Raw genomic sequence first — 12,777 nt, 5'->3', positions numbered from 1 at the left:
TGAATTGGTGAATTAATTCTTTGGTGAAAATAGCACCCTCTGGCCTGAGACCCCAGGATGAAGTCGGCGCGGTTCTTTGTACTCTCCCAGGGTGAGTGCAGTCTCCCAGGACCCTCCCGGCCAGCCAGGGGTCACGTTCTGCACCGCGTTCCTCCTGAGGTCCTGGCCAGGGCGGTGCTGATCTTGCTGCCTCTCCTGCTCCTGCCGTCTGCCCATCACATGTTCTCCAACACAAATCTGCCTGGCCTTATGGGTGGCGTTCCCTGGCTCTTAGGAGAAAAAGCCAGATCTTTACCATGGACCATGAGGCCCAGAGAGGTCTAGGCTGAGCCCACCCCTGTGGCCCTTCCCCTTCACTCTGCACCCGGCCCCTGTCTCCTCTCATGACCCCACGTGGGCCACACCCCTTCCCCGCACTGGGCCTTTGCTCGTGATGTGCATTCTTTCTGGAAGACCCCTGCCCCCTCCCCAGCCCTCTGCCCAATGGCTCCTAGCCACTCCTCACATGGAGTCAGGACTCACATCTCCAGAGATCCCCCTCTACCCCCAACCCCGAACAAGGTCAGGGCCCCCCCTTAGACTCTAGGTCCTGTGTGCTTTTGCTGCTGGGATCGGGGTTGGGGCGAGATAAATAACCTTCCTCTATTTCTTGTCCAAGTTCAGAACTATACACAGAGGTGTACAGTGAGACCCACATAAACAATCCCACTAAACCCAATTCAACCAGCCCTTACCCAGATCCTCCAAATGTCCCAGGCCTCCCTAGTGTCACCTGATATGCAGTGGCATCAGCGGGAAAGGGAACAGTGGTCTTAAGGATTGCAGCTAAAAGATCTGACTGTGGCATTGTAAGCTGTAAGGAACGTGTTGGTGAACCCGTGGCTAAGCCCACTCCCAGGCCTTGGTGGGGTCTGTGCACAGGTGTCAGAAGTGTGAGTTCCGTTAGCTTTACAGTGAATCAGCTGTGGGGCACAGAGGGCAAGCTCTTCCTCCACCCTATGAAGGCTCCTTGAGAAAGAACTGACCAAGGCAGACCAATAGGAAAAAGAAAAGCATTCCAATGTAATGTGCATGGCAGGGGGAATTGCAGGAGAGTGACAGCCCCACAAACCAGTGAGGTCCAGGTGCTTCCACACCCCTCCTCGTAGGGAGTCGGGAAATGGGGGGAATGTGACTGTTTAGAGGGTAAAACATGATTTATAGGGGGAACGAATCGATCCAGAGGCAGGCACTGTCTTGGAAGTAATCCTTTCCAGACTGGCCAATCAGGTATTTCTCCTCCTCCTCAAAGAAGAATAAAAGAGAGAGAGGGAGAGGGGCTGGGGGAGTCCCCTATGCTCTCCCCCAGACAGTGGAAGCCCCTCCCTCTATGGAGACCAGAGGAGTGGGAGATGGGATTCTCTATTCTCCCCTAAATGTTTCCTCTATAGCCCTTAACAGAGTGTGCAATTTGGTGCTTTGAGTAATCATTTGATTTGCACCTGACATCCCCCCTGGAATGTACACCATTGACCGGCCACATGCCACCTGGTGTATAACAGGCATTCGTGGTCACCTGGTGGAAGGGAGGGAGGGAGGCCTGGGAATATTCCTTTTCTCCCGTGGCATGTGGATTGGAGGGAAGGGAGGGAGGAAGGCTGAGTATATACTTTCCTCCTGTGGTGTATGGATTGGAAGGGAAGGAGGGAGGGAGGCTGGGAATAAGTTCTCACCGTGGCATATGGATTTGGCGTGTGTCAGCATTACCCAGGGGCTCATTAAAAACATTCTTAGCCCCATCCCAGAGCTCCTGAGTCAGCAGATTGGACAGGAGGCCTGGGGATCTATTTTTTCCCCGCTGGGCTCCCACTGATGGGCTTGGTCCATCTCTTGATGCACCTCCTACCCTCCAGCATGGCCTGCAATCCAGCCGCTGGACTTGGTCTGAGCTCAGCTCTTCATCCGCCTTGTTCTGGCTGTGGTGGCCATGAACACGTACCTCTTAGGTCCCCAACAGCAAGGAGCAAAAGCGACCAACATCCTGGGGATTTCCTGCCATGCTCGGAAATCGTTCCCTGCGTGAGCGTGGAGGTCACACTTCCTGCAGGGTGCTCCCAGTGCCTGCATGAGGCAGGGATGTGGAGGCCTCCTGAGTCCGCATGACAGGGCTCCTCCAGAGCACAGCCTGGGCTCCAGGACGTCTTGCTCTACCTGCTGAGACTTAGAACTGTGCAGCCCCAGAGTCTTGCCTCCCTCCCTCTTTTCTTTTCTCTCTTCCCTCCCTCCCTCCCTTCTTCCCTCTCTTCACTCCCTCCTCTCCCTCCCTTCTTTCATTTCCCCCTCTGTCCTTCTTTCCTCCCTTCCTCCCTTCTTGCCCTGTCTCGCCTCCTTCCCTCCCTTCCCTTCTCCCCTCTGTCTCCTCCCTCTCTCCCTCCATCATGGGGCTCCCAGCTGCATCGCAATCTGTGGGCTCTGCCTCCTCTGGCTCCCTCCTTCCCCTAATATGTGTCTTACCCACATCTAATCCTGGCTCAGTGTCTGCGTCTCAGAGGACCTGGACTAAGGCACTTGCCGTCTCAGGCTTAGGGACCCTTCGACCTCCTGAGAACTCTGGGCCCAGGCAATCCTAGAGAACTGGCTCCTGTCCATGTTCTCCTTTCTCTGGAAACGGCTTAGACACCTCCTTCATGCTCTGAGCAGAGGCAGGACAGGTCGAGAGAAGGAATAGGGTGAGGCTCCAGCCTGAAGGTCACAGGGACACCTGGTCCAGGAGAAATCCCCTGCAGCAGGCATTTGCTCACCTGGCTACAGGTGAACGCTGGGATATGGAGTGTTCTTTTTTGCTACGAAACTAGAGTCACGGAGGTCCTGGTCAACATTCTTCCTTCCAAATACAATGGCCTGGATGGGGGAGGGTGGTGGCTACAGAGGCTTCCTGCTTTGTGTTGGGGCTCTTGTCCATTGCAAGCTGGCACCAGCCCGGACCCCAGGCTACCCACGTGGTGTTTGGCTCCTGTCTGATAGCGAAAGGCTTTGAAGACCACATCCAGGCATAATGGATAGCCAGGCTGCCTGAGTGGTTTGATAGATCTCCCAGAAAATTCCCAGATGGACCCTGGACACCTGGCACAGCCATGCCACAGCTTTCCTCCTCCTGGGAACAGGCTACCAGTGAGAGGCTTTTACTCTGAAGCCAGGTGCACCAGGGCCCCGGGATCCTTTCCTCTAAAATCTCTGCAGGTCTGAGCTAAGAGAAAAATAGAAACCTCAAGTTGCTAAGAGCCCCTTTTGCTTAGGAAACTTCATGCTTTTTCACTTCATAAATGGACTTGATTGGAACGAACGTTCAGGCAAATGACATTGTCAGTGGGCATCATCAAGGCCACATTCTGCCTTGGAAAGAGGAACACAGAGGAGGGTTACGCACTTCTGTCAGAAGAGTAGCTCTGTTGAGTCTATAGAGATTTGGCCACAGGCTAAGGGTAGCACCTTCTCTTGTCCAGTGTTTATGATCAAGGTGGCCGAACCAACCCTGGGGGCTAGAACATGGTAGACCCTGCTGGTGACATCTGAAAATGGTTTGGCTTTACGTAGATGAGGGAAGAGTATGTGCAAAGACCTTGCCCATTCTGTCTCACTTTTAAGAGTCAATATGCAATCCGGAGGCAAAGATAGACAAACCAACTGATGTGGTTTGGCTGTGTCTCCACCCAAATCTCATCTTGAATTGTAGCTCCCATAATTCCACGAAGTGGGAGGGACCTGGTGGGAGATAATTGAATCATGGGGGCAGTTTCCCCGCATACTGTTCTTGTGGTAGTGAATACATCTCAAGAGATCTGATGGTTTATAAGGGGAAACCCTTTTCACTTGGTTCTCATTATCTCTCTTGCCTGCCATCATGTAAGACGTGCCTTCTGCCATGATTGTGAGGCCTCTCTAGCCACGTGGAACTATGAGTCCGTTAAACCTCTTTTTCTTTATAAATTACCCAGTCTTGGGTATGTCTTTATCAGCAGAGTGAGAACGAACTAATACACCAACAAATGCAGAGGGGCCAGAACCAGCCCCTCCTGGGACATCAGAGCCAATGGTTAAGTGCTCTGGATTCCAAGCCCATTTACTTCATGTTGATAGGTTGAAATTGGCCATGGCGAGAGACTTATGTTGAAATTTAATACCCAACGTGGCGGTACGGAAAGGTGGGGCCTGCTAGAGGTGATTGGGTCATGAGGGCTCTCCCTTCATGAATGGATTAATTCATTCATAGATTAGTGTATTAATGAGTCAATGGATTAATGGATTATCATGGGAGTGGGACCAGCAGCTTTATAAGAGGAGGAAGCAAGACCCGAACCAATACACTCAGCCCCCTCACCATATGATGCCCTGCACTGCCTTAGGACTCTGCAGAGTCCCCACTAGCAAGAAGGCTCTCACCAAATGCACCACCACCACCCCAACCTTGAACTCAGTCTCAAAGTCTCTAAGAAACGAATTCCTTTTCTTTATAAACTACCCCATCTCAGGAATTCAGTTACAGTGATGCAAAATGGACTAAGACAGAAAATTGGTACCAGAAGTGCGGTTCCCAGAACCTAACTAACACTACAAACAAGGGCTTTCTACCCCACCCACCTTCACCCATTGAGTTCAACATTGATTTGGCAGCACACTTCTGGACCACTGAATCAGAAGGATCCACACAGATATAATCACCTGACTTACAACAAAGGCCCCACTGCATCTTAATGGGGGAAAGAATAGTCTTTGCAATAAATGGTGTTGGGTCGATGGGAGATCATATGGGAGATGGAGAACCTTCAGTCCTACCTTATATTGTGATTAAAGATTATTGAGAGATGGCTCATAGACCTAAATGGGAAAGATAAAACTTATAGAAAAAACCTAGAAGACTACTGTGGTAGGCAGAATAATGCTCCCCATCCCTGCCACCAAGATGACCACATCCTAGTCCCTGGGCCTGTGAGTATGTTATGTGACATGGCTAAAAGAATTGGGTTGCAGATGAATGAATGAGAATAAATAGCCTTCCTCTAAAACTTTCTGAGAAACTCTCTCTCCCTCCTCCCAAGATCTCAAGAGGTAAAAGGAAGTCACATGCCTTAAAAGGAGTGTTGCAGCTTAGTCTCTAAGAACTAAGGATTATCTGAGCCACCGGGTCTCCTATCCCCTGTAACTGTGCCTCTTGGAGGTGCTGGGGAACCTAAAGTTCGACATGGGCTCCAGATTATGCTGGCTGGACAGTGGTTCCCATGACCTGGGAGTCAGGTAAGCACCCCATCAGAGTCTGTCTTAGAGAAGGTGCTAGGGCTGCTTCTGCTTCCACTTCCACCCTGACAGGACTGAGGAGGTGAGGCCCAGAGAGCAGACTGGATAACTTCATTCTGCCAAGTATACTCTTCTGGAAGTTTCCCTTTATTAGTCCAAATGGGTCAAAGCTGAACATCAAAAATCCTTACCATCCATTCTTGGTCTTTGCATCCAGAAATCCTTACCATCCATTCTTGGTCTTTCTCAGTAGTTAGTTAACCTTGTTTCAAGGAAGTCTATAACTGACCCTGAGCCAACACTTCTTTAAACCTTAACGAAGGTATCCACACGAAGCTGAGAGGAGTGGGGGAGGAGAATGACACATGAAAAGCACTGAGTTGATGTAGGAGCAGACCATCCAAAGCCATCTGCCTCAAATGTCCTTGGAGCTCAGTAATTAGGAGCAAGGAGCTTTGGACTAGGGCCCAAAGTGCCTGGGTCCTGGATTCAAATCCTGGTCCCATCACTTCCTAAGTGTGTGATCCTAGACAAGTTATTGATCTCGCTCTGACTCAGTTTCCTCATTTGTACAATGGGGATACTAATCCCTACCTCATAGAGCACCTGGCATATAGCAAGCGTTACACATATTAACCCATGTATTTATCATTCCCACCAACTTCATCACCAACACCACCATCATCACCACTACTGTCACCATCACCACTATCACCATCATCACCACTACTGTCACCATCACTATCACCATCTACTGTCACCATCACCGTCATCACCACTACTGTCACCATCACCGTCATCACCACTATTGTCACCATCATCACCATCATTACTGTCACCACCATCATTGTCATCACTATTACTAACAGCTAATGGAAGCAAGCAACTTTGCCTGATGTTTTGCCCCTCCTTTAGTGTATCTCTAGCTCATGGAAATGGACGGAATAAATGTGAAGTTTAGGAGATTAGAGTTTCCAGTCTGAGGCTGATCCATACAATACAAGAAGAAAGAGAGCCAGTAAAGGCCAAACAGGATGGAATAGATGCAAGATTTGAGCCTATTTTGTGGAAGCCCACCCATCAGCCGTCTTCCCTCTCTTCTCCTCCTTGGGTCTCAGGAACTCAGCCTTCAGAAGTCGTGAACTGAACCTCTCCTCCCACCCCCACATCCACCAGTCTCTACCAAGAGTGAGTCCTCAGGAAGCAGCCGCCACCATTCGTTACCATGTGGGGGGACTGCCAAGTATTTGTACGGAATCCAGACACCATCACTGAAATCAAAGTGCCCCAGTCAGGTCAGTGGGCAGTTCATTTTCTTTATTTTTTCACAAGCTTTGAATTCAGAAATAAGAGCCACAACAAGTTGGTTGTTAAGTAAAAATGGGAGTGATTACAAAGGAAAACTTTGTACAAAACTTTAAAAATCTGACTGCCCCATCAACTGCCTCGGAGGGACCAGGACTCAGGCCACCCAGGGGCAGCCATCACCCCCCCATCGTCAGCCCCGAATGGGGATGGGGAGACCTCTTTCTGAGTGTGAACCTGGCTCGGCCTGAAGCCTAGAGCTGGCTTGAAGAACACACACAGACCAGAAGACAGCACGGTGAGTTACAAGTGCCACGGAGACCAGGGTTTCTGACACAGGATGTGGAGGATGCTTCTTTGCAACCTAGTGCAAGGCTTCCCCTGCCATTCCGAGAATTCACGGATCTCACGGGTGGGGGTGGGGCGAGCTTCTTTCTAGTGTGGACCAGAGGTGGGGACAATGAGTAAACATCTTCACTGCAAGAGGTTTAGGACTGTCCCTCAGGGCTTGAGGTCTCGGCATCGTGTCTCAGTCAGTCCTTGGCGATGTCCCCTCAGACGCACTCACAGACTTGCATACGTAATTTAGTAACATGCATCAACTATCCTAGAACATCTACAGGGTGCAAAGGAACCACCACTCAGAGAATCATGGAGCCAGTGGAGTTAGAAGTGGAAGGGGCAGAACAAGACAATGCTAAAACCTGTGGTTCACTAGGAAGGGGGATGAAAACACCATGCTCCGAGGTGGATTCAGCATGAACACAACTGTGGGGCAAGGAATTTCCAAGCAAACACACCACATTAGTACCACTTCTTCCTAAACAGAAAAGGGAAAGAGCATCCTTCGACTTCCCCCTCCCTCCATCAGCACCAACTAAAACTGTGGGTTTCAAATACACTGACAGGAAAAGGGATGGACATGATTCCCAGAATCCTTCACGCTAGCTCCTCTGCGCATCCGCGTTCAACCGAGGCTGGTGATGTTGGAGCGGCCACCAGGGGGCGCCACGATGCGGTGGCCGGTGCGCCTGGGATTGTTGTCATCTATCTGGGCACCTGAAAGAGAGCGCCAGTCGCTGCTGGATGGGATCTGTTAACATCAGTTCCACGCTGCTCCTGGAGGCCATGTACTCTGCCATGCCCCGCGCCTTAGCAGAAGCCATGACCCCCTCCCCGTCTTCAGGTGTTCTCCACTGGACCAACCTTCATTCAGGGCTCAGTCCAGGACCAGCTATGGGAAGCCTCCCCGGCCTCTGCAGAGTCCACTGCTCCCTCTTCTGTGCCCCTCAGTCCTTGGGCTCTCCCTCCTTCAGCCCTGACCACCTTGTGGTGGTCTTATCAAAGTCCCCAGTAAAATCTAACATTGCTGAGACAGGTGATCAAACAAGTTACTGAGTGCCTACTGTGTGCAGGCACACACTTGGTGCTTTAACATGTTACTGCATTTAGGGCACACAATCATACTATGGAGGGGGTGTTTGTACTCCCAACTTATGGGTGAGCAAGTTGAGGCTCAGGCCACCTGTCTTGCGGGACACAGGTGTTGGGTGGGGAAGCCAGGACTGAAGCCCAAACTGGTTGGTTTTCAAAGCCCGTGCTCTTAGGCACAGTGTCCCACACTCCAAAGGTATTTTACATATTGTGTGTGTGCACATTTGCATACGCATGTGCATATGTGTGTGCACGTGCATGTGAAGCGTGCAAGCTGGATTTACTTCCCTCATTGGCAACAGGTAGATCTGGAGGGGCGTGTGGTGTGCAGAGGTTCTTAATTTTAAACTTTCAGAACCAACCATTCATTCTAATTTTACATATTCTCTTGCATAAAGACGTAAAATTCTAGCAGCAAACCCAGTGCCGGGAGCTCAACAAATATTCTATTAAATGAGTAAATCATGAAAGATGGATAATGCTGAAAGGTGGGAAGTATAGAGTCCTAATCAGGAAGGGGAGGTTGAGCTGGTGGAACCAAGGAAAAGCAAAAAGATAAAAGCAAAGAAGCTACAGTCTGCCTTTCTTCATGGTCTAGAATACAGCCTTCCTGCACAAATAACTCACAATCTTCCTGCATGCAACTTATCACCAGACCCTAGGCTAATAGAAAAACATAAGTTAGCTCACTGCATCCACAGCATTATCAGTACTGCACAAAGCCCTCTTCAGCACACAGCACAAGCACCATCCTATACAATCTCCAGCAAGCCTTTGTTTCCTTGCAGTCAGCTCCTTTCTTGCTGACCTACCCACTGCACCCTTTCATACTTTTTCTAATAAATCTGACTTTACCTACAATTGTCTTGGTGAATTCTTTTTACTAGCTGCAGAACACCAGCCCCACATAGTTGCCACCTGCAACAGGAAGGAGACTCAAGTTTTAGTGCTAATCATGCCTTGAATGTGGGCAATTTGGAGTAAGACACCATCCCACTCCCTTGGCCTCATTTCCTTTTCAGCACAATTAGAACAGTAGACTAGACGAGCCCCTTCCAACTCTGACATTATATGATTTGTCTATGTAAGCCACTAAGAATTTGGTTCAGAGTACTGACTTTTCTTTTCTCCCATCGTTTCACTGGTAGACAGTATATGTCTTCTTGCAATACAAGAATCCCCTAAAGGCCTGGAATCAGGCCTAGCACTTAGTACCTTTTTCCTGATAACCATCTGTACCTTGCTGGTTATGAGTCTGTACTTTGAAAATACCTGCTGGAAACCTCGTATTGAAATTTGACCCCAAAGTTGGAGGTGGGGCCTAATGGGAGGTGCTTGGGTCACGAAGGACAGATCACTCATGAATGGCTTGGTGTCAGCCTCATAGTAATGAGTGCATTCCTGCTCTGTTAGTTCTCAGAAGAGCTGGTTGTTAAAGAGCCTAGCACCTCTGCTTTCTTCCTCTGTCTTCCTCTCTTGCCATGTGATCTCTGCACACACCAGCTCTCCTTCGCCTTCTGCCATGCTGGAAGTAGCCTGAGGCCCTCAGCAGAAGCAGATGCTGGCACCATGCTTCTTGTACAGCCTGCAGAGCCGTGAGCCGAGTAAACCTCTTTTGTTTAATTACCCAGCCTCAGGTATTCCTTTATAGCAATGTAAATGGACAAAAACAGACACTAACTCATGCTACAGCTCTATAATGTAACATATGCAGATATTTAAAAAGGGCATCTGTGAGGTTGTTACTGATGTTGGAAAGCTGTTGGTACCAAATGAAGTCACCTATCAACCTGCTATGAGGCTGGCTGAGAGCAGTGGTGCTGTGGGCCTCAGGAGGACCAAGAGTGAAACTGCGAGAACAAGGGTGGGGAGTGGCCCTTCCAGGAGGCTTTTAACTTCATTGTTATTCTTGTTCTAAGAACAATGGGGAGGAGGATTTTCTGTCCATGTTTAATTGCAATTGAGCAGTGTTTAATTGCGTAACTCCAGAGCAGAGGTCCAGTTTGCAAACTCCTTGAGAGCGTGTGTCTTGTTGCAACCAGACAGCTTTTCCCAGGACTGAAGCCAATCCCTGTTTTGCTGATTGAGCATCACATGACTATTAGCATTCTATTTGGGTTCCATTTTGTGCAAAAATATTAAACACTGGAAGCTCTTCCATGAAAGTCTTATGGAGAGTGAGATGAATGGGGAGGCTTCCCTGATTCATGCACCCTCTGCCTAATCACTGAATCAGACACTTCCTGAATGGATGAGAGGTTCTGCCACCACACAACCTAAATTGATACTTCATCCTCTCTCTCTCTTTGGCCCTTCCACTCTCCCTTGTGCTAAGTATATCGCCTTTCCTGACCAGGAGTTAGCAAGCTGGTCCACTGACTAAATCCAGCCCACCGTCTGTTTCTGTACAGTCCATGACCTGAGAGGAGTTTGTACATTTTCAAATGGCTATTGAATATAACATCCTAGATGTTGACATCCTAGATACTGCCTCTTAGCTTGCAAAGCCTCAAGTATTTACTATCTGGCCCTCTAAGAAAAAAAATCCCCATAGGCTTAGTACCTAGCACAGTGTGGAACCCATGCAACGCCTCAAAGACTTTGCAGGACAAAATTCCAATTTAACTTTCTCAACGTGTGCGTGCCTGCCCTCGTGTGGCCATCTGTCGAAATTGCAGACACACCACCCCGGGGCCTTAAGAAAGTCAGGAGGGATCAAGTCAGTATCTAATTTTGTTCCCACACATTTGTTGAGCACCAAGTCCTGGTATTTTGACACTGAATTTCTTGGGGCTTCAGTTTCCTCTTTAAATAAATAGATATAATGTCACTCTATGGAGTAGTGAGGATAAAATAAAATCACGGGTCATGAAATTACAACACTGCAGTGGGCGAACAGGCTAAAGACGTGCGCAGACCACACGCCCTGCAAATGGCAGCTACTCCCATCTCTTGTTCATCCCCACCACTTCATGTTTACCTTCATGAGAAAGAGTGAAAATGTTTCCCAGTGTGTGTAAGGATGAGTACTGGGACAATTTTGGTGCCACTCTTTGTAAACCCAGGTCAGGTACCACCATGTTGCCCCCCTAACATGGACCCCCCTCTGCTTGGTGACCACACCAGCCCACTCTGCCCCACTAGTGAGAACAGGCTCGGGCGGGGCGCACTCCCTTCCCCGCTGCTTCATCTAGTTTCCAAGGCCGCGTGTCCATTTCCTCAGAAGCAGCAGGAAGGACTTGGACCGAACTGCTGCACGTGTGGGGAGCCTGGGCCGCCACTCATTCCTACCTGATAAGCTGAAGTTGGACTGGTGGAGGTTTCTGATGGGCGGAGGCTGGTGTTTGGAAGGCGAAGATTTGGCTGAAGGAGCGGGAGTTGCATATTTGGGTGTGGCTGGTACCTCGTACACAGGACCGTCATACATGCCCCTGGAAACCCCTTGCAATCCAAAAACCTAAACAGAGGATGGGAGAGTGTGATTGATCGACACTGTGCACCTGTGCCTTTCTGGGCAGACAAAGCAGAGCCCTGCGGGTGAGAGAGAAACCTGAGGTCACTTCGAATGTGCATGCACACATACACAACACGCACACGTACATCTACACATCACACATATGCACCCACACTCACACAGGCATTCGTACACAAGCATGCACACACACAACATGCACACGTATGACATGTGCACATCACACACATGCACCCACACTCACACATTCATACACAAGCATGCATACATACACATATACATACACACATGCATACACATACATAGCACACACCACACACATGCACTCACATATATGCAGTCATGCACATATATATACATGCACATGCAGTAAATATGCCTACACAGTAGCATACACACGTGAACATGCACACACACTCTTAAACACATATACATTCACACTCAAAGGCATACACTCACATATGTATACACATGCATACATGCCCACACACGTCCACACTCAGATATACACACCCGTATATACACTTACACACACACTCATACACATACACACAAAGCTTCATGCAGGAGGACCCCAAATGCCTTCCAAGAAGAAATCACTTTCCCTGACACTACCGCCTACCCACCCCCGGAAAGGACCTCTGAATCCCAGACAGGCAGCAGCAAAGGCCCCATCTTCATGTATGTTCTTACAGAAGTCAATGGCAAGGCAAAGATTCGGGGGGCAGGTAGTTTGTTGGAAGACGGTTCCAGAAAGGGGGAAGAAGTGGGGAGGTGAGACAGGGAGGGAGAAAACTCAGTACAGAGGGACAAGGAGTGGGCCAGGTCTGTGGGGGGCAGGGCTGGGGACGCTGTGGGGAGCACACCTCCGCACCAGCCTGCAGGAGGATGGGGAGGAGGACAACGGAGCCACAGCCCCAGCCCCAGCCCCATTGGGAAAGGGCTATGGGGGCAGAGACCATGAAAGCAGCAGGGCTTCCAGGCAGGAGGCTGTCAGCCTGCTAGGAACTGCCGATAGCAGCCCAGGTGACCTCAAGGGTGGCCAAGGTTGGGAGGGCACCTGCTCCAGGCACTGGAGAACAGCATGTGTTCAGGGACCTGCCCAGGGTCCCAGCATGGGTCAGTGGCAGCGCCCTACCCCAACACGGGGCTTCACCCTCTACAGCAGGTGACAGTGTCCTCACCCCAGCCCCGGCTCCCTCCTTCTCCATAGCAGGTGACGGCACACTGATCCCCAACTCTGGGCTCCTGCCTCTCCATAGGAGGAAGCCTCAATTTTAGCACTAAGTTCAAAG

The 12,777-nt window shown here is 49.8% G+C and overlaps 1 protein-coding gene across 1 annotated transcript in view; it reads right to left on the bottom strand.

Moving 5' to 3' along the window:
• Positions 1 to 6,567: 6,567 nt before the first annotated feature.
• The window catches only part of CRMP1 (collapsin response mediator protein 1), a 68,356-nt gene continuing 62,146 nt past the window's right edge, over positions 6,568 to 12,777 (bottom strand). Inside the window, exons 12-13 of the mRNA XM_011935449.1 lie at positions 11,302 to 11,467; positions 6,568 to 7,635 (exon numbers count right to left, since the gene is read on the bottom strand). Coding sequence (XP_011790839.1) covers positions 7,544 to 7,635; positions 11,302 to 11,467 — 258 coding nt within the window. The 3' untranslated portion in view covers positions 6,568 to 7,543. The remainder of the gene's footprint in view (positions 7,636 to 11,301; positions 11,468 to 12,777) is intronic.

Source organism: Colobus angolensis, unplaced genomic scaffold (assembly GCF_000951035.1).
Source record: "Colobus angolensis palliatus isolate OR3802 unplaced genomic scaffold, Cang.pa_1.0 Scaffold143, whole genome shotgun sequence".
In the NCBI taxonomy this organism is placed as follows: Eukaryota; Metazoa; Chordata; class Mammalia; order Primates; family Cercopithecidae; genus Colobus; species Colobus angolensis.
This window is presented reverse-complemented; position numbering and strand designations above follow the sequence as displayed.